The sequence below is a fragment of the Euprymna scolopes genome, chromosome 43, assembly GCF_053919585.1.
Source record: "Euprymna scolopes isolate OS-2025 chromosome 43, ASM5391958v1, whole genome shotgun sequence".
Lineage (NCBI taxonomy): Eukaryota > Metazoa > Mollusca > Cephalopoda > Sepiida > Sepiolidae > Euprymna > Euprymna scolopes.
This window is the reverse complement of record NC_136524.1, coordinates 36144667-36167428: the sequence shown is the minus strand read 5'-3', so window position 1 is coordinate 36167428 and position 22762 is coordinate 36144667. Positions and strand designations below refer to the sequence as shown.

Here is a 22762-nt window from a genome sequence, read left to right as displayed (position 1 = left end):
ACAGGTCTTCAGTGCGATAAGACTCAAAACTGCCTCAAATCAGGATTGAAACTCTACCGCCTAGACAGTCAACACTTCTAGGTCATGATTTGGCTATTGTTTGAGAGTAAGCAAAATCATAATGCATTGATGAAAGAAAACTTGTAAATAATATCTTGTAGAAAAAAAAAAAAAAAAAAATTACACTTTACTCACCTTATCTAATTCTTTCTTAACTTTCATGGACAAAATATTTGGATTAAATCGCTGTAAAAAACAAAAAAATAAATAAAATGAAATAAAATCAATACTATATTATTATTTTTAAAAAAGTAGAGAAAGCTAAATAATTGTTAGAAAGTTTAAAAACATCAGCATTTTTTAATCATCTTATTCAAATTGTAATTTGACAAGACAAAATAAAATCACCATTTAATTACTTGTAATCAATTTCTCCTGGCTAGTTGTTCAAGCTATATATATTTAACTAATATTGCAGAAAAAGTACTAACACCTTTTTCTTATACAATGAACTATTCCAATGAGTACATCAAGGATGACAATGCTAGCCAAAGAATGACAGAAAGAGTATATATAGTTAGACCATTTCCTCATATCCATTACAAGTAAACTTATAACTACCTATTGCATCATTCATTTACTAAAGAAATCACTTCAAATCTGTTCCATTTCAGATTATGTTGGATTTTATTTCAGAATAGTAAATTTCTAAAAGCCATCAAACAGATGCCCGCATGTAAAAATGGATATTGAACAGACTATGATGATGTTGATGATCTTGTAGTTCATCTCATCTGTCCCATGGTCTGGCGAACCATTGGTACATCAAAGATAACATGGCAAGCCCTCCAGATTTTCTGCTTTCCTATGTTAATAAGCACCAGTCGTTTCCATTCTCAGATGTTGACTTCCCACCTTTTTCTTTGTCTGCCTGACATTCTTCCTCCTTGACAGATTGTTTTCGTAAGATCTGATACTAATGTAACATGGCTGTACAACTTAATTTTTCTATTCACAGCAGTCAGTATATCTGATCTTTGCGCAATATAATGCAATTTCAAGTAGAAACACTATTACTTACTCACATATCACGTTGAGATTCGTAAAATTTCCAAAATTTATAAAAATATGTTCAAGCAATACAAGTAAAATAAAATTTGTTGAATTATCAAGTTTTATCATGTTTTAATGTGGAACAGTTGTCTGACCAATTCATTATGACAAGCTGACTTATCTCCCTTGCTTTTCTTGAAACCCACCATTGAAAGAGTAAATGTCTAACTGCTAATGTCCGACTTTTATGAAAAATAAATCTAGCACATCATCTACTTAATCATTATTTTTTTTTTTTTTTTTAAATTTTTACTAATTTTAACATGACATTTAAGTAGATACCAGTGTTCTTGTAACATGGTCTTTACACGTTGTGGTGTACATATCAAACCTCTCAGATATGCACATTATTTGAGTCTTCATCATCGCAAAGGAAAAAACAAACAAAAAAAAAGGAAAAAATAAAAATCTAACTTAGTATTTTTTTAAAAGTCCAAATGAAAAGCATTTATTCATGGTTCTTCCAAAATAATGCATTTCATTATCTTTCAAGTCTTTTCGCACACACGTTTTACAACGCTCTGCCATATAACATGTGCTTTTTAAAAGTCTCTCTCCCCACCACCTCATGCTAGCGTTAGCCAGCACTTTCGTATTTACACATCTATCTTCCCTGGCACACAACCTGCTTGTCCTGCTCGACCATATGCTGTCTTTTTTCCTTCTTGTGACGTCCATGCATGAATACTTGTTTAATTTGCATATATGCTAAGACGGCTGCTGCTGCTAATATTTCCACTAATCAGCTATCCTATGACTGCTGCTGCTGATTTTCTGTAACAGCCACTTGCTCTGTTACAATAAGAGTGCACTGTTCTATTACATTCTTACCAAAAATGTATTTATTCAAAATTCCTTATACTGCATAAGCACCATATAACCTTAGCTTGTCTGTTCTTCACTTCTTCATTTGTAATGCGGTTTTTATATGAGAGATGTTCAGGATCTTTAAAAGGCATCTCATCTGTGGCCTGTACCCCTCTGGCACGCAGTAAGGATCCACAACTCACACATGTATTACAGAAATATGAAGATGACCAGGGAATACATTAATCAAATTTGTACATGTTTTGTTTCTAAACCACGTTTTTCCCCTCTTTGTTTTTTTTCCCCTCGTCTCACATGACATCAACGTTTCTGTTTTAATCGTTAAAATGAGTCATGCTATATTCCCAGGACAAAAAAAAAAAACACTTTATATCTCACTCATACCAGAACTCATGCTGCAGGAAATATTTACCACCTTACGGGAGTAATATCAGTATTCTATATTAAGCTATTTATTCTCTACCTATACTATGTTTGGAGTACTGTTGTCATATTTGGACTGGTGAATGATAGTCCCATTTGGAGGCTCTTGATAAAATGCAGAAACATAGCTGTAATTTGATCGGCACCCAACCATTCTTTTTTGCATCCTCTCTTTCACAGATGTGATGTTACTAGTCTCAGTCTTTTTAAATATCATTATGCCATATGTTCTTCTGATCTATTTTTTGCCTTCTTTGTTCCAGTTCATTTAACTTGTTGGTCCAGTTGCCGTCATCAATTTATTGTTTTAATACTTTATTGTAATACAGCTTCCTATTCCAGTAGCTTCTTTCCAAGGACTGAAAGGTTGTGGAACTCTTCCTGTTCACTGTTTTCCTTCGACTTTTAACCTTGTTTTTTTTTTCAAGGCTAAGGTCAATAGGCATCTCCTGTCTTTGTGATGATTATTTTTCATTCTTATTAGCTCCTTACAACAAGTGGCTTCATGCCTTGCTTCAAGTGATTTAAAAAAAAAAAAAAAAAAAACTACCTATGTAATAAGTACAGAAAAATATTTTTTTAATTTTGATTTAAAAACTTACCACAACAGTGATTGCCTTTCTATGACCAACAAAATCCATCGAGGTTTTCCATCCATCACGTTCGATGATCTGTGCTGTGGGGCCAGAGTTATTCATTGCATGAGCAGAGACAACATAATGACCATCAGGTGACCAATTCAAACGAAGTATGTGCGTTGTAGCCGAACACTAAAAACAAAAGAAAATAGAAGAGAGAAAGTTAGTATTTAAAAAATGTAATCATTGCATACACGGTATAATCATGCTGACACACTGGTTCTCATTAGCTCACCAAAGTTAAGCAACATTGAGCCTGGTCAGTACCAGATAGGTGATTTTTTTTTGTTCTTTTACACTAGCGAGGGGTACCCGGCGTTGCCCAGGCGTTTTTCGAGGTATGTGAAAAAAAGCCGAAGCGTTAACGACACGCAGTTGGAAAAGAGTAAAGTGTTTAAAAAAAAAACAGGTGCGCGTTTTTGATTGACGTGACGGCGATAGGTATTCAGCAGTTATTTTGTGCAAGACAGTTTTGAATAAATGGGTTTGTTTGTTTTTAAAAAGCCGCTCACAAGGAGCGAAATGAAAGCTACAATCTGATATGACGAAGTCGACATTGACCAAACTGGCTCTGGGCCTGTGATTAGAGTCGAGGTTCGCTTTTTTTATACCGAAAAGCGAATATAACGCGTGCCGATGCGGGAAGTGTGGAATAATTAAGGTTTGAAAGTCAATAAAATTAAATAGAGAGGCGAGCTCCGTGGATAATTCGTAGATATTACAATTTATAGATGATATAAAAAGTTTTAAAAAGTTGTGAAGCGAGCAAGCGCTTGTTTGAAAGAAGCCTTTTGTGGACATCGAGGAAAAGCGAACATACATACACACATACATTTTCGCTTTTATATATATAGATGGAGGGCACCACTTATCAAGGCCAGGAAGCCACTCGAGGATAAGGGTTATTACGTGTACAGTAATGAATGGGATAGTATCGTAATTTGAGAATATCAGTCATTGTATGTAAGGAGATGCCGACATCTCCCTGCAAGAGTTGCAAAATGTCAGCTCCCCTAGCGGGAATATACACACGACTGGGGACCACTTGTGAATTTCATACTCCCATGAAACTTCCTCTTCCAGAAGAAGTCGGTTAAACCTGTGTTAGGGTTAGTGCCGCAGTTTCATTTTATAATCATTGTGGTTAATATAGATAAGTTTTTCTCTTAAATCTAAAGATATATAAAATATAAAACCAAATTAATCTAATTCGATATCAAATTTGTATTTATTTGTTTGGGCCAAGTAAAGAATAGATACCCTGTAGCAGAAGACGAAAACTGGCGCATATTTCAAGTGACACCGGTTGTTTAACCTTAACATTGCCGTTGGTTGTTTGTAAACACTTCAAACAGCAGACATAGTCGAATGTTTGCAAGCAAGATTTAAAAAAAAATTTATTGCATATTGCGTGAATAGAAAAAAGTTTGTTTTTAAATCCTTAAGAGTTTTGTAAATATTTAATATCAAAAAAATTTTTGTAAATATATATTTTTTCTTTTTAAATCTTAAAACGTGTTGTAAATATATTAAAAAAAAAAAAAAAAATCTTGTTCGCGAACATTCGACTATGCCTGCTTTTTGGCATGTTTACAAACAACCAACAGCAATGTCAAGGTCGAATAACCAGTGTCACTTGAATGCCGACAGGGCTGCTCAAGCATTTTTATAGGCCAAAGTGTACTAACTCATTAAAATCATATCTGACCCTTGCAAGGAGGTAAATAATAAGTTGGTGCATGGAATTTTGAAATTTTTTGTCACATTTCACATATAAAATATTGCATTTGGTTTCTGTTTTCTTTTTGACAGAAGAGCATATGTAAAGGGGGATTACTCCAAACAAACAAATGATAAGAATGGAGATTGCTGCCTTTGCATAAAACTATATATAAATAAATATATTATTATATATTATATTATAAAACTATAATTGAAGGCAATTATAATTTAACCACACCCTTCTATCCCCCATTACATGATAGATGTTTTCCCAATTGTTTTTTAAGTTTAAAATACTTACTTCTTGAAAAGGTTCTGTAACAACAGCTTCTTGTTGCCAGTCCATAGTCCGCCAAATGCGTAAACTTTTATCATCTGACTGTAGGCAAAAAAAAATTTTACTAAATTATACTTTTTTCAAAAATTTTTTGCACAGAAAAAAAAAAAAAAAGACTACCGTTAAATGTTTACAGTCATTGAATTTTAAAATAATCCTTATTTGAAAATAGCTAAGAAAAAATAAAAATGGATTAAAAACAATGGTTCAGATTATCAATGTTGGCATCATGAAGATTTGCTTTTTCATAGCATTGCTATTAAGTTCATGGTAAAAAAATAAAATGAACAAAAGCATAGAAGTGGTAACATTTTGTACAATAAAAACAAAGTATTCTAAAACAATTTATTTTGACAATCATGCTCTGATGTGTCCCCTCGACATACATACTCCTAACCTGACAAGCAGCAAAATATCATCTCTTTACTGTTGAGGTTTCCAGATGCAAGAAAGCCTTCTACTCAATAGTTTCTTTTTTTGGAATTCCCTTCCTGTTTTTTTTCTTCCCTAACTGTACTAATCTGCAGAATTTTAAATACAAGGCATCTTGCTACTCAGTTCTCCAGTTTCCTGTTAGACACGATCCCAAATAATAAAACCTTAAGTACAAGTGGCTATATGCTTTGTTTGAGGGGTGAAAAAGAGTTTTTTAAAAAATATTCTAATTTTTTTTTTAACACTTAATGAAAATATGATTATTTTTCTTTATAGTTTGCCAGTTTAAAATGTTCAAGAAATTTCATGGAAAATGTGAATTCTTACAGTAAACTAAAACCTTCACATTAACAAAATCCTTTGAGTCCTACTGACAAACAGTTTTTTGGTGCGAAATAGCACATTTCGAGAGGTAAATTTTAGTTGGCAGTGTTTCAAAAATGTTTTTTTTTTTTTTTAATAAAATTTTTTAATAAAATTTAATTTGATTTAATTTGATAGAATAGATAGAATATCTCACCTATTTCAATTGTTGGTCTAAAATTATATTTCTTGTTTCGCCTTGAAAGTCTAATACTAAAGCTTGGAAAAAAAAACCCAAAAAAACAACTTTAATCCAATGTAAATTTAGCACAACGATCAGAGTATTTGTTAATGGGTCAGGAGATTGAGATTCAACACACAAGCTTCATTTCATTAGCAAAATAATACTAATTAAAAGACTTACCTGTGAGGCTAAGTATTTTCCTACCGGATCCCAAGTGACACCTTTCACTAAACCAGAATGCCCCTTTAAGACACAGATTTGCTCTGAAATTTAAAAATATTAACTTGATTTATTTTCTTAAAACTTTGCAAAGCAAAAGTAATATTCACCAAATATATATAATAGGTATTTCCCACCACAGAGGGATGTGACACAAGGTCAGAAGATGGGAAGAACCGAGACAGCATTCCTAAAATGTAGCACTCTGGTTCTGCAAAAAGTGCTCATTAGAATTCCTCAGTGAGAATGCCCCAGACAACAAGCAATAAACTTGCTCCACCTGAAAGCCAGGTGACAAGGCCTGGGAGAACGGATCTTCCAGGACTACCTAGAATGGATGCCATAGCTTGATAGCTAAAAGGCCACCAAAATGGTTCAGTTTCTGGATCAAAATCTTGACTGACATGCAACACCAACTGCAACCATAAGTCAAATGATGCGAGGCTGATGCGGGTATATAATATATTTGGATGGTGAAGTTATTCAAGTTGTCAAAAGGTTTTGTTACTTCAATGATATTACTGGAGCACAAAATGGAGCAGGTGCTCATGTGATGACAAGAGTTGGAAGTGGATGGAGTAAGTTCAGGGAACTTCTGCCATTACTAACCAGGAAAGCATTACCAATGTCAACCCAAGAAAGAAAAAAGTCTATCAGGCACATATGTGTGGATCTAAAACCTAGCCAGTGAAGATTGAGGACATGTGTTACACGGAGAGAAATGATATGAGAATGATATGAATGGATGTGTAATGTTAATCTTAAAGACGGGTTTAAACTTGATGACTTGAGAGAAAGATTAAATCTGGATAATATAGATAGATATATGCAGAACAAGAGACATTGATGGTATGGTCACACTGAAAGAATGTCTGAGAATTTTTGAGTAGAACAGTTAAGGCAGCAGGTTCAGTTCTTAATAATTTAAATAATTTTAGATGTTACTAGCCATAACTATACAGCATTGTCTTTGAGTTATTATCTATTTACTAACTTTGTAATTATCCAACTTGGAATTTTCTGAGCATATTTTAAACAATGCATTCATTCATTTATTTTACATTTCATAGCATATCAAACCTTTTAGGGTTATTTAACACCAACGTGCGATTCTTATTGTGAACGATATATTGATTGGTTTTGTTTATTAATTTAGCATATACTAGACCAGCCATCGTTATTTACAAAATATATTAAATATCTCTCTTTCCATCTCTCATTTTACCTTCTCTAGTGAAGAAGTATGATTGATTGTTTTTTTTAGGTTATTGCTATTTAATCAGATTAGCTATAAAATTCTTGGTAAATGGAGTTCAAAACTGTTTGAATTATGCAAATATCTTAAATAGTTCTAAAGTTATATAAATTTAAATCTCTGAAATTCAGGATTTAAAATTGATATACAAAATTTGCTTGAAATAATAGACTAATTAGTGAGAAATTCAGTAATTTTCTCTACTCTATTTTTTTTTTGTTAGCAATTTTAATAAACTTGGTATTCTTATATAAAATTGTATTTTTCCCTCTGATTCTGCACTCAAATTGTCTGTATCACTCTGTTGTAATCCATTATTTACAGATTAAGAGTTCCAGATATCAGCATGTTTTTTTTTCTTTTTTCCTTTTAAATAATTGAATAACATGCAACAGAAACAAAATATATCCATCAATATACACACACCCACACTACTAAAACTCTTGTGTAGGTGACTTGGTTGTTTGTTATTGTGCACAATGAAATTTAGAGTTAAAAATTAACATCATTGAAAAATGTTTTGAAAACAGGGACGAATTCACAAGAAATTCAGTAACTTGTTCTTAATATCAGTGGAAAGAAAGTTAGAAAATATGTACTTGAAAAAAAAAAAAAAAAGGTTGGAGGTTACCTCATGCAAAACATTGCGAAAATAACCAAAATAAGAGTTTGAATAGCCTAATACAATTTTTTTTTTTTTTTTACATGAAGGTCACCACTTATCAAGGCCCAGAATTCCTCCTCATCTTAAAAAATAAATAAAAAAATATCCAAACATAACATTAGTGTACAAGAAGTTTAATTTTGAATGTAATTTGATTGAAAACATTGTTGAATACAAGAAAAGGTAAACAGTTTCTGTGAGATTACCACAATGTGCATCCCATAATTTCCCAAGTTCTAGGAGAAAACACACTTTCAATGAGTAGTTATTTCTTTTTGAAAAGGAGGTTTTCCTTGAAAATTTAAATAATATGACACCATACATACCATCCTGGTTCACTGCAATGTGTTGGTTGGTAAATAAATAATAATTTGAAAATCATTGAATTCTTCCAATATTTGTATTATTTGGAATCTTCAGATTATTGTTCTCATCTTGAGTGGCATTTTCATGTTTCGGTCCATGTAACCTAAGACATTCTTCAGGTGTATTTTGTCAGACTTGGGAATTTGGACGGAATTTCCAACTAAACCCTTTATTTACTTCACAGGGATAGCATGCTTTTGTCCCGTCAGTCATGACTGGATAGAGGTCCTAAGTAATTCGTATTGTATTTCTCAGCCACCTGCACTGCAAATTGAACCTTCAATCTCAAGGAGAAGGTCACTTTTACAATTGATTTCTCTAAGTACTCTGACCACTGTGCTACTGGTCGTTGTGGATGAGAACAATAGTCCAAAGAATCCAAATAACCAATCCTCATCTCATAATTCAGAAACGTAATTCTTTAATATTGCCATTCGTTCTGCTTACCTTATCTTATATTCAACAGTGTTTGCTACTAAATTGTATTGGCATTGTTTTTAAAATCATACACTATGCACAATGCTTCAAGTAAACTATAACATTCTAAGTAACTATAACAGGAAAAAGTCAATAAATGCAAATGATTTGAATTCAGCATAGCTGATACATAAACAATGATATCCATTAGGTGTATCATGCAACTTCTTGTATTTGTTTTACTGTTGAATTACCGTTTATCAAGGCTAAAAGCCACATAAGTATATGCAAGGAGTAATTTTATTTTTTTTGAATTGTAATAAAATTATATTACTTTTATTTTGTTAAAAACGTTCCTGCATAATTAGATATACATTTTGAAGGAATTTCTTACCTGGAAATTTTAAAGCATTCCATACAACTACGGTGTTGTCCACACTACAGGTCGCTAACCATGCATCATGAGGTGACCAAGCCAGATCAAGTACATCTGAAGGGTTGAACAAAAATGGGAAAAAAATCATTTTATATTTTTTTTTTATTGTCTTGTTCAGAAGCTGGAGTTTGGCTGTAGAATTTATTATATATATATATATATATATATATATATATATATATACACACACACACACACACACACACACACACACACACACACACACAAGGTGCCTTAAATAAGTTTTCTGACTGTTTTTTGTACAGACATTTAAAATTGTCATAGACCATTGAAAAATCAGTATGTTATTGCTGTACATCTTATGAGATGACTGACCAATTTTTATGACTTTAGGTTCAAATGAACAGCTACAGTAGGAACCCTACTAAAGCCCGATTGTCACAGCTGGTGAATTTCAAAAATGTAATCTGAACCTGAGGACACTTTAGAACATAGACTCTCAACCTGGGGGCCATGGCCCCCAAGGGGGCCATGGCAATAATTTAGGGGGGCCATGGTGGAATTTTCTTTTTTAATTGATTAAGTTGACAATAAAATTTTGTTACCTACATAATATTGTTACGAATGTGTGTGTACGTGTGTATGTATGTATGTATGTGTGTATGTATGTGGGAGAGAGGTGATCGAATTATCTCAGTGTGGCCTTGGATATCAGCACGTAAACATGTGGGTATAATTGATTCTGAACCATACTGTATACTGTTTTACTTATTTTGTTCGACAATTATAAATGCGGTCGCTGTTTTCGTGTGTGAAATATTTGTGCACTTCCTTTATTATTTTCTTATTTTTTGGTATCATTGTATTCATGCTCATTCCCTACTCGGGTATTCCTGCTTTTTTTTTTTTAGTGCTAATATTGATGTGACTCGCTATTCTTCTCATAATTTCAATTGGGGCAGTGCTTGTCAAAGGAGGTGTGTTCTTGCTGTAGAAAGTACATTTCAGCTTGCTAGGTTGAGTGTGAATGTTTATCATCTTTACTCTCTCTGTGTATGTTTGTGTATGACTGTGTGTGTGCTTAATGTGTGAGTCCATGGATGTATTATGTATGTGGATATTTGTGTGTTTGTCATTTTATCACTTGTCCTATTTATCTGTCCTTCATTATCATTCTTTTGTCTTATCACTTAATGTTTGTTCTGATGGTCTGTCTTCTTTATTTTCCCTAGATTTGCGATGGCTACTAGTGTTACTAAGAAGCGGAAGTACAGTGAAGAGTACATTAGCTACGGATTTACATCAATTCTCGCTGATGGCATCGAGAAACCTCAGTGTGTACTGTGCTTCAAAGTGTTGGGGAACGATTCTATGAGGCCTAGTAAGTTGAAGCATCATTTGCAGACCATCCATCCACAGTATGCTGAAAAAGACCCCGATTTCTTCAGGCGCCATGAAAGTAGTTTCGGAAAACAGAAACTGGATGCAACTGGTGCTTTCCAACAACAGACCTCAAGTGTAGTTGAGGCATCATACGAGGTTGCCCTTGAAATAGCGAAGCAAAAGAAGCCCCACACAATTGGTGAAACCTTAATTAAGCCATGTACTTTAAAGATGGTCAAGCGTGTTCTTGGAGATGCAAATGAACGTAAAATTCAACAAATTTCCTTGTCAAACGACACAGTGAAGCGGAGAATTAATGAAATGTCAGATGACATAAAGGAAAAAGTGATACAGGAGATCAAATCGTCTCCAGCTGGTATGTTTGCAATACAACTGGATGAGTCAACGGATGTGAGTTCGTGTGTACAGCTACTCGTGTTTGTTAGGTATATTTTCTTGTGTGATATCAAGGAAGAATATCTGTTATGTACACAGCTTGAGACCACCACAACAGCTGAAGATGTGATGGAAAAGCTATCTTCTTTCTTCAAAGCTAACAGGATCCCATGGGAAAATTGTTGTGGAGTCTGTACAGACGGGACTCCAGCGATGCTGGGATCAAAATCAGGGTTCCAGAAGCGTGTCAAGGAAGTAGCTCCGAATGCCAAGGGGGTTCATTGTATGATCCATCGTTTTGCACTGGCGTCGAAAACCCTCCCTGATGAACTTTGCAAGATCCTGGAGGCAGTGGTCAAATGCGTCAACTTTGTAAAAGCTGGAGCTCTGAACTCTCGCCTTTTCCAGAACCTCTGTAGAGACATGGATTCGGAGCATGAAGCTCTCCTCTTTTACTCCAAAGTGCGCTGGCTTTCCAAGGGCAATGTTGTGAATCGAGTGTTTGAACTTCGGGGGGAGCTAAAATTGTTCCTGGAAATGCAAGGGAAAGATGATCTGTTGAGTCACTTCAATGAGGTTTTGTGGGAGCCACGTCTTGCATATTTAGCAGATATATTTGAGCAGCTAAATAGGTTGAATCTGAAACTACAGGGCAAGGAAAGAAATGTGTTTCACCTGATGGACTGTCTTCGTGGATTTCTTGCCAAGCTCCAGAATTGGCAAAGGAAAGTCGGTGCCGGGAATGTTGCCATGTTTGAAAACCTTTCAGCTGTCCTTGACGAGAATGAAGAAGATAGTCTGCTTGACCCATTACTTAAAACTGAAATCACCCAGCATCTGAGATCCTTGGAAAGTGAACTTAATATGTACTTCCCAGAATTCGAGGAGGAAGAAGGGAAGTTGGTAAGGAATCCATTCTCTGGCACTCTTGATATTACTACCATTCCCAGTGATGTTCAGGACGAGTTCCTTGATCTCAAACATGATTCTGCTGCCAAAGATCTCTATGAAGAAAAATCTCTGAATGTATTCTGGTGTTCGATGCATCAGTCATATCCAAAAGTCAGTGAGATTGCACTTCGACTACTCTTGCCTTTTTCAACTACCTATTTATGTGAGTCTGGTTTCTCCACCCTTCTACAAATCAAGAATAAGAGCCGCAACCGATTGGATGTGGACCCCGACATGAGATGTGCATTGTCAGTGACACAACCTCGGATTCGTCAACTGACTGAAAAGAAACAATTTCAGCCTTCCCACTGATGTGTGATAAAGTATGCAGAGGTTAATTGAACTTTCTCCCATCCAAATCAAATTTGCTATTGTCTGCTAGTCTTTTGTAGTCTAGTGATGTAAGTTAAGCATATCACAGAAATCTATCAATATAAGATAATTATGACTGTAAACTTTGTAATAAAGCAAGGGTGTTCTCTTCATCAACATTTTATTTATTCTTTTTTTTCTGCGCCTTTTTTGGCAGGGTGGGATTTGGGAGAAAAATGAAGGGGAGCCACACGAATGTTGAGAATTCATGAAGGGGGGAATGGAGTGAAAAAGGTTGAGAACCACTGCTTTAGAAGAACGATATGTAATAAAATTCTGTTTTAAACTTGGAAAAATGCCACAGAAAAGTATGGAATGCTTCAGACTGCTTTCAGATCATCTTGCATGAATTGAGCATCAGTTTTTGAGTGGCATAAGAGATTCAAGGAAGGCAGGGAATCTGTGAGGGATGATGAGAGGTGTGGGAGGAGTAAAGAAAGTCAGAACACCAGAGTTGATTGGCCAAATAAAGAATTTCATGGATAAGGACTGTTGTGTGTCTATAGAGACAATAAGTGCACAGTTTAATGTAAGCGTGGGAACTGTACACACAATCATTCGCGAGGAACTAAATAGACGCGTAAAATTTGCTCAAATCCATCAGTCCATAACTCAATCCTTATCACAAACTATTTGACCAAGAAGAACATCAAGACAGTTTCTAACTCTCCCTATAGTCTAGAACTTGCTTCCTGTGACTTTTGGTTATTCCCCAAGCTCAAGGAAAACCCTTGAGACTGTCGTTATGAGACAATTGAGGAGATGAAAGAGGCTGTGACGAGGGTCATTAATACGCTCACACATGAGGACTTTCATCTGGCCTTCGAGAAGTAGTTGGAATGGTACAAGTGCATTGCAGCCAGTGGAGATTACTTCAAAAGGAACTAGTTTCATATACACACTATCAATAAAGTGCCCATACAAAAAGAAATGCGGAAACTTATTGAAAGCACCTCATATTTCGTTCTGGTGTCAACAAAATTCAAATTTTAAAGAGGACAGTAATTTTTATTTAAGATTTAGTCCGAACATTTTTCTAACAAGTAAACAATTTTTTTCAGGCTTAAGAGAGAATATTAAAAAAAAAAAAAATTGATAGCTTATTGTTAGCAAATATGTTCTCAGGTTTTGTTAAAAACAAATTCTTGCGACTAAATCTCTTTTATTGTATATTTTAATAATACCACAAGAAATATTTCAGATTGCCTGAATGATGACATGAATCAGAATTTGCCCGAATGACAAGCAGGGATTGCTTGAACAGGGAATCAACAGCAGCCAGTGGTCATGCCTTAATCTTTTGTACATCTGTAATATAAATCTCACCTGTCTGTTTAAATGTATGTATGTATGTTTGTGTCAGGTCATGTCATGTGCTACTGGTACCATGTAACCCAGTACTACCTGCCTCATGGTCGGGTCACCGGCGACTAAACTGGTTCCCCCACCAGACTTGTTTGGTGAGGAGGGCGGCTAGTCTCCCTGAAGGATTAAAAACAAGACCTTCCAAAGGGCGAATGAACTCTTTTTCTGGGTCAACGGCCAACTAGCACCGTGTATATTTGTGTGTGTGTATATGTGTATTGGGGTGGAGAGGGCTCCCGTAAGCCGTGGTGAAGGCAACCTTTCTAGGAGAAGCAAATCTCTGATTTAAAAAACCATAAAGCGGAAGACCATTACCCGCATTAAGCTGGTCTGCAGTTTAATTTGTTGCTGGCTATCTTGCTCTTGCTTGTTGCTGGATCTCAACATTTTGAACCGAGAGAGAGACTTAGCTGTCGTACAAAGCTAAGACTCTGTAACATCATATTTGTATAGATACTCCCTCGGGCATTTGGGCTCATGGATTTTAAATGTCTGAGGGAGTGGCACTCGTCTGACAAGACGTTGCAATCATCATGTTTGTATATCTGCCTAAAACTTTCGACGGAGGCAACAAATTTTCACAAGATCAGTATAGTTTTGAAGCTCGACGCTTTGGATAACAAATATCGAAAATTGGCTAAAAACATTAATTCCTTCACCCTCAACTGGGCACTTTTCTACAGGGAGGGATTGCTTTTTTCACTAATATTTTCGAAAGTTATTCCCACTTTTTGATTGACTAGGCTTAGTTTAAACCTTCGCCACTTCCGGTTTAGCGATGGGCACAACAGCAAAGACGTCACATTTTTTGTTTTTTTTTCTTCACGTTCTTTTCCTCCTTCGCGGTACGGGTTCGACCTGCCTGCCTATTACCACTTTTTTTTTTTTTTTTTTGCTCAACACACACTTCCAAACACCCGGGCAATGCCGGGCACCTAGGCTAGTAAATAATAAAACCCGTATAAGAATCAATCAAGAAAATGAATAAAAAATTTACTTTTATCAAAGAAATTAATTTTTGTTCCAAGTATTTTTTTTTCTTAGATTTTATTTAAAAAAAACAAAAAAAAACAAAAAAAAAAACAAAACAATTTTACAATGGTAATTCTAGTACATTTTAGCATAAAATTTAAATTGCTAACAATTTCACTTACCTCCAGTATGTCCTCTCAATGTAGACACAGGCCTCCACTGCTCTATGTTGACCATTTTACCTCCGCTGCCAAAAACAGTTGATGGCCCTCCATACCTAAAATCAGAAAGAGGAAATATTTGACATATAATGTTATCTTGTCAGATTTTCAGTCAGACTCAACTCAAATAGTATTTAACCTGACAAATCAAACTTTGTTTATAAGTAGTCAATTTTTATTTGTTGTTGTACTATGTCATTGGCAAAATCTTTTCTTTTTTTTAATTTAGCTACAATGTATTTAAAAATTTGATTAGTCTAGCCCAGACAACTACAACTACTAATATCAAACATCTATATAATATTCTGCTCATTCCTTCCTTAGTCAGTCTGTATGTTACATTTTGAAAAAGGTCAAATACAATTTTTGACGGCTAAACTGCTTCAAAATAGGCCAAATTCATAAATGTAAACAGGCCAAATTCATAAACCTAAAAGGGCCAAATTCATAAACCTAAAAGGGACAAATTCATCTATAAATATAAAAGAGAAAATGTATGTATGTATGTATGTATGTATGTGTGTGTGTTCGCTTTTCTGTATGTCTACAAAAGGCTTTTTTCAGAGAAGCGGTCGCAACTTTTTAAAACTTTTTATATCACATATAAATCATAATATCTCACAGTTAACAACAAAGCTCGCCTGTCTATTTAATTTGCTTGATTTCGAGAAGATAAATATTCAAGATTTGCCGCTCGTCGCATGTAGGTTAGTCTTTTTCCTATAACAACTTGGGGAAAACAAAAAGTGTTCAGCAGTAAATGAATAGTATCCCGCAGTCAAACTTGATCTCATTAACTCATTAAAATGGGCACCTGCCAAATCCACGTAATTAAATAAATTCAAACGTGTTTCCATTAGCATCTCGCAGTAAGGCAATGGTTAACGTCGCACGTTTTTTTTTTTTCACACTTTAATTTACAACTTTTCCTCAAGGGTTCGGGTTCGATCCTCATACTTACCTACCAAAACATTTTTTCTACCCCCCTCCCCCCGCCGGGTACCCCTCGCTAGTAAACCTAAAAGGGACAAATTCATAAACCTAAAAGGGACAAATTCACAAAACTTTGCTTTAAAAAGGCCAAATTCATAAAAACCTAGCTTTAAAAAAGCCAAATTCATAAAAACCTAGCTTTAAAAAGGCCAAATTCATAAAAACCTAGCTTTAAAAAAGCCAAATTCATAAAACGACTTTAAAAAGGCCAATCTGGCAACCCTGGATAAGAATCCGGAAGTGATCTCCCTTTCATGTAGCATCGTTTTCGAATATCATTATAATATATGATCACGGTGAGATCACATGTGAGACAGGAACTTAATTTTGACATGTAGCATGAAGATCGAACCCGAACCGTTGAGGCAAAGTTGTAAATTAAAGTGTGAAAAAAAAAAAATGTGCGACGTTAACCATTGCCCCACCGCGAGATGCTAACGGAAACACGTTTGAATTTATTTAATTACTTGGATTTGGCAGGTGCCCGTTTTAATGAGTTAATGAGGTCAAGTTTGACTGCGGGATAGTATTCATTTATTGCTGAACGCCCCCCCCCCCAATATGTTATAGGAAAAAGACTAACCCACATATGCGGCGAGCGACAAATCTTGAATATTTATCTTCCCGAAATCGAGCAAATTAAATAGACAGGCGAGCTTCGTTGTTAACTCTGAGATATTACAATTTATATGTGATATAAAAAGTTGTGAAGCGACCGACCGCTTCTCTGAAAAAAGCCTTTTGTAGACATACAGAAAAAGCGAACACACATACATGCATACATTTTCGCTTTTATATTTATAGATAGATGAATTTTTTTCTTACGAAAACAAAATTAATGTGTCTTTTTCTATGAAAAAGTTAAAAAAAAAAAATTAAAAAAAAAAAAGTTTTTTCAATAGATATCCAGCTTTTGAACCAGATAAACAACCAAACAGTTTTTTTTTTTTTTACCCTAACCTACTTTTATTGCCTTTGGTAATAGTTATTTACTGCATATCACCCACTCAAAATAATAACTGACCCATTGATTCTCTCTTTATCCCTATTTACTTGCTCCCACATGAAGAGAGATTTAAACACCATGTTGGTTTTTAATGTGGGAAAAATCCAGGTGTTAGCAATAGTCTACCCAAAGCCTGGGAGGGTCAACCTCCTAGAACTGCATAGAACCAGCATCATACCATAATCAATAGAGAACAGATCATTCCAGGAATGGTCTAATCTCTCTTGAACTTGGGAGGAAAAAAAAAAATCTCTGGGCTGAAGTCATTAATTTAGTGAAATTAAGTTTTAACGTTTTTCCCATCAAGGTAAATGTTTCCCTGATATGAGAGTATGCATGTGTGCATGTGTATTACTTTACAGAAATAGTTTCAACAGTAGCATCAAATCCATAAAAATGTCAGGATTATTGATGTTGAGAATCAGTAGTATCTATCCATTTCAATTTGATATTGATTTCGTACAGTGTGACCTAACAAACATCACCTGTAGAATCGTTAGTATAATTCACTATTCTTCCTGCGTATTTAATTACATCTAACGCATGAGGTTATGCATAGGGTTAGGTGGGGTATCGAAAAACTAGCACACTAGGTGAAATGCATTCAAACCTTAAAAAAAAATACGCAAATAACCCATCTGAATTTCTTTGTAGAAGTGCCTTAGACTAGCAATAAATACTCTGTGGGACTCTTCCGTTTGCTTGTTTTCCAGCTGACTACAATCTGGTTGTCTTCAAGTCCAACGTAAACAAATTCTTGATGAATCGTCCCCTTAGGTAATCCAATCTACTAACGATTACTATGATTATCCCATTGACTTCTGTATACTCAATAACCCTTATCCTTGAGTGGCCTTTGGGCCTTGATAAATGGTGACCAAAAATTTTTTTATTATATATATATATATATATATATATATATACACACACACACACTCAGAGAACAGGTAAAGCCTTGATTAATCCTTTCTGTAATACAAACATATTTAGTACAAATAAACCTGATTAAGTTAGAGGAAAGATTGTGAATTTTCTTGAAAATTTCATAGGTGGCATTGTATGTGATCCTGTATTTTGCATGAACATGTTGCTTGTTACATCCAGGTTAGACATTTATCTATTACACTAAGTAACCAAAAAAAAAGTGATGTTTGCTTTTTTTTTTTTTTGGTTAACCAATGAATGACATTAAAATATATATGAAATGCATGTAGCAATTGTTTGCAAATTCGGACAGTCAGAAGTAGGAACGTCAGAGGTTAGTAAAAAAACATGCGCATCGTGCCCAGCCATCAGTTATAATTCAGAGAGCTGTAAAAAGGATGGAAGTATCTAGACATACTGTTCAATGCCGTTTGCTTTCTCACCACTGTACTGCATCCTTTTTCACTAGAGTGATGAAAAATGGTTTGCTTTTCTTTCATGAAAACGCCAGGCCACATGTCACACGAGTGATCAGGAATACCATACAGCAATTTGGGAGGGAGACTTTGCATCATCCACCTTATTCACTTGACTGTGCACCATCTGATTACCACCTCTCTCATTCCCCGGATAATCATCTTCATGGGAAATCCTTCATCAATGAAGCAGACTTGTGACAAGCCTTTGCAAACTTCTTTACGTGCAAAACCCATACGTTCTACCAGAAGGGGATTAAACAACTGGAGAAACATTGGCAATGCTGGATGCTGATGGTGACACTTTGAAGACTAAATATAAGTTGCACATACTGTGAAGCGTTTTTTCCCCCACTTAAAAAACAGACAGAACTATATGTGTTTGAATGACCAGCTGAAAGTCAAAAGCTACAAAACAAAGATCCATATAGTTAGTATCTTCTTAATCAGCGTTGCTCTGGATAAGTAATATCTACGATTTAGAAAAAACTAGCTGGATGCACAGTGTTGCTCAGTCATGCAATACGCTTAAACATGATATTTTTAATATATGCAGATTGCATATGTATTATAAAATACATCCTCTATTGAATATTATGAATATTACGAAGAATAATTTGCCTGGTAGACTAATTTGCCAAAATAAATAAATAAATAAATTAAACAAGAAATAAAATAAATTAAAAAATAATAATATAGTTAATCAAATTCAGTCTGTGTTTGTTTACAATATCACAACTGATATTTGGGTTTGACGATGAATGCCCTGGAAACTCACTTCTGATTAAAGTTTAGTTTTAAAATATGCAAAGAAATGATTTGTGTCAATTTTAAATGGTACCTCTTTTATCATAAATTAAATTCATTAATAAAAAAAAAATTAAAATAAAATGGCGAGGTACACCCAGGCTTGAACACGGGATCATACGATCTGTAGTAAAATGCTCTATTACTGAGCTATCTTTCCAGATGTCAACAAATCTGATTTTTTTTTTAAGAAGAAATTATTTGTTGAGATTTTATTATCTCCCTTGCTAGTGCAACTTAAACTATTCTCCTGTAAAAATTCTTTTTTATCTATAAAGAAAGAAAAACTATTTTTAGGGTTAGATTTTTTTGATTTTCGATACTTATCGGAAGAATTTCTGTATAAAACATATCTAAGAACACTGCCAGACATAAATTACCTTTGTATGAAATTTGCAAAAGATAAGCTGAGCCGTTTCAGAACCTATAAGAAAGGAACTCACACACAAAGTGACTTTTATATAATAGTAGAGATTATTCATTCTCTGGGGACTGACTGGACCACATCTCATTGCTGGGATGTAACTTTTACAATTGAATTTTACCAAGTACTTCTATCCACTGCACCACAGGTCCTTTGCAGTTGTAAAAAGTTACATTCTTGGAGAATGAAGGTTCAATCCTCAGTGTAGGCAACTCAAAAAAATACATTTGCAAATTACTTAGGACTTCTACCCAGTCATAGTTGATGAAACAAGAACATACTACACCTGTGGACTAAATAAGGGATTCCAATCATAATTTTGTGCAGATTCCAGAGTTTGACAAGATACACCTAAAAAAGGTTGGAGATTATATCAACTAAAATGTTGTGGAAATAACACTAGAACAGTAGTCCAAAGAATCCAAATACGAAAATAAAAAAATGAACTACAGGAACATCTTTTTGACTGCTAAATCAAGACAGAAAAATAAAAATCAGACTTGATCAAATTTGATATTTTCTTTGGTCACTTTTCAACGCACTCTCTAACTTCCATCATTCATTGTGTGTGTGTGTGTGTGTACGCGCGTGCGCCTGTTTTTATGTGTACACACATTCTTCCTTTTCAACCAGCAGTAGTTTTGACAGAGGATATCTCAAATATATCTTTTCATGTGTCTTATGGTTGTTAGTGCTTTTTATTTTTCATCCATTCATCAATATATCAAATAGCGCCATTATATATCCTGCCTTATGATTATACCTATTTACTATGCCTCCCCACGGGACAGAGTTAGACACCAGGGTCGTTTTTTAACGTAACCACCAATTACATTACCACATAAGTCATCTTCAAATCCAATATCAACAAATACTTCTCATAAACCGCCCTCAAAGTTTTTTTGTGTTTTTTTTACACAGTGGTCACCACTTATCAAGGCCCGGAAGCCACTCAGGGATAAGGGTTATTGCAAGTACATTACGTTAGTGTGGAGATTTGATGAAGTGTTTACTTAAGGGGGAGGTTCATTAAGAATTTGTTAACATTGGACTTGAAGACATCCAAGTTGTAGTCAGGCGGGAAGCAGGCGTGCAGTTCTAAGAAAGAAGCTTTGTTCATGGAATCCACGTTTTGATTTAGGCACAGATAAAGAGTAGGGGAAATTTTTCACAGTGGATTCAGCTAGACGGGTGTTTTTCGTGAAAGATTGACGAGGGGGGACCAGTGATTGGAGTTCAGACGAGCACCTGCCATGGAAATAACGATAAAACAAGGATAGGCTCGCAACGTCTCTTCTGTGGGAGAGAGGTTGCAGGGTAGAGAAAAGGGCATCCCCCACTAATCCACGAAGTCTATTTTGTACTCTGTCAAGGCAGGATCTATAGGCTGTTTTTAGCAGCTCCTGCCCAGATATGGCAGCAGTATTCCATCCTTGGACATACTTGGCTTTTATATAGATATGCTTCAGTAGTGAGATATCTTCTGGAGCGGTAGAAGGATCCCACCATCTTTCCAGCGACCTTGGCAACAGACTTGATGTACGTTATCAAATTTTGTTAATTCCTCTCATAATATTCATAATCATTTACCTGACAATCTATCATCTTAGTAATCCCTATCCATAAGTAGCATTTATTCCTAACTAGCAGGGAAACCCAACATTGCCCGGGATTGAATAATGATCAACAAATGTTTCACATTCCCATATTATTAAAATTGTCCATTTTATAATCAAATCAATTGATTCTTTGCTCTAGTTGGGGACCCATCGTGGTGCATCGAGAGGAAGCTTCACATGCCTTCCTGAAGTAACTTAATACATTATAGTCTACAGTGCACTCTAGAGAACTTGCTGTTGATCTTATCAAATTATTTTTATATATAATGGCTGGAAATTAAGTTTAAAATGCAAAAGTCAAGTATCGGCAGTGTTTTTGTTGAGATAAGTGTTTTCAATTTTAATCATACTTTTTATTTTTAGATTCAAATATTAATAACTCCATTTTATTTCAGTATTTAATTTATGTAATTTTCGGAAGACCCCCCCCCCCATACGCTTTTCTTTTTTATCGTAAATTTCTTATAACGTGACTACCTAAAGTTCAGAATAAAATCATGCTTTCTTTTAACGGTTAATTTAAAAAAAAAAAAATCTTTTTGAACGCTGTTAACTTAAATTTCCTCATTTCAGTTTACATTTTGGAATCGGCCGTGTTTTTGTTGAGATAAGTGTTTTCAATTTTAATCATACTTTTTATTTTTAGATTCAAATATTAATAACTCCATTTTATTTCAGTATTTAATTTATGTATTTCTGTTTTATTAAATGCTAGCTTTTTTTTCTCGTCCATAAATGTTTATTTATCTACCAAGTTGATTGCAAAAATAGATTACGAATTTGTACTCATTCTTAGTTCGTGAGAGGGGAATCTATCACCATACTTTCCCTTAAACACGTCCGTTGGACTTTATTAAGTAGAATACTTAATAGATTTTTTTTGTTTTTGTTTTTTTTTAATGGAGAGTAGAAAACGCATTGTGGATGCGTTATCGGCAGCTCCTGTTACTCTCGCTTCTTCTTATTTGTCCCTCAGTCCTCATTTTTTAATGAGTGATTTTTCTGACAAAGGGAGAAGAAAAAGCTGTTTTCTAGGTTGGCAGTATTTTGCGCGAACAGTTGGCAGAGATGGCAGAAATTTTCTGTTTCTATGTCTATCCTTGTAGCCATGTCAATAGTAAGGGTGCTGGAGGTAAATGTTTTGTCTGGGCTGACGTTATCCACCTGATAGTCAGGGACCCGAACCTTGGATTAACCACCAAGGAGGCTGTCCTATCAGCAGGTGCAAAGTACTGGAGCTGCTGTATTGCCATTTGGTGAATGGATTCTGGACCATGCAGTAGCTTCTGGTGGGGCCTCTCGATGCCATACCAGTGGGTAATTGTTACGGCTTTACCTTTTCATTAGCTACAAATAAAAAAAATTAAAAAAATTTCTTCGTTTCTTTTTCTCTCTTAGTTTCCCCTCTCTGTCCTACTCTAAGTAAATCTGACGACCTAGTCCACAAATTCCAAAAATTCATCATGACAAGTTTCAAGAAAAAATACACGAT

General features: G+C 34.9%; 1 protein-coding gene across 1 annotated transcript in view; it reads right to left on the bottom strand.

Annotated features, from left to right (window-relative positions):
- LOC145268287 (protein HIRA-like) overlaps window positions 1–22762 on the bottom strand; it is a 191929-nt gene that overhangs the window by 103632 nt on the left and 65535 nt on the right. Inside the window, exons 5-10 of the mRNA XM_080123694.1 lie at window positions 14983–15077; window positions 9359–9454; window positions 6224–6306; window positions 5026–5103; window positions 2967–3134; window positions 196–246 (exon numbers count right to left, since the gene is read on the bottom strand). Coding sequence (XP_079979820.1) covers window positions 196–246; window positions 2967–3134; window positions 5026–5103; window positions 6224–6306; window positions 9359–9454; window positions 14983–15077 — 571 coding nt within the window. The remainder of the gene's footprint in view (window positions 1–195; window positions 247–2966; window positions 3135–5025; window positions 5104–6223; window positions 6307–9358; window positions 9455–14982; window positions 15078–22762) is intronic.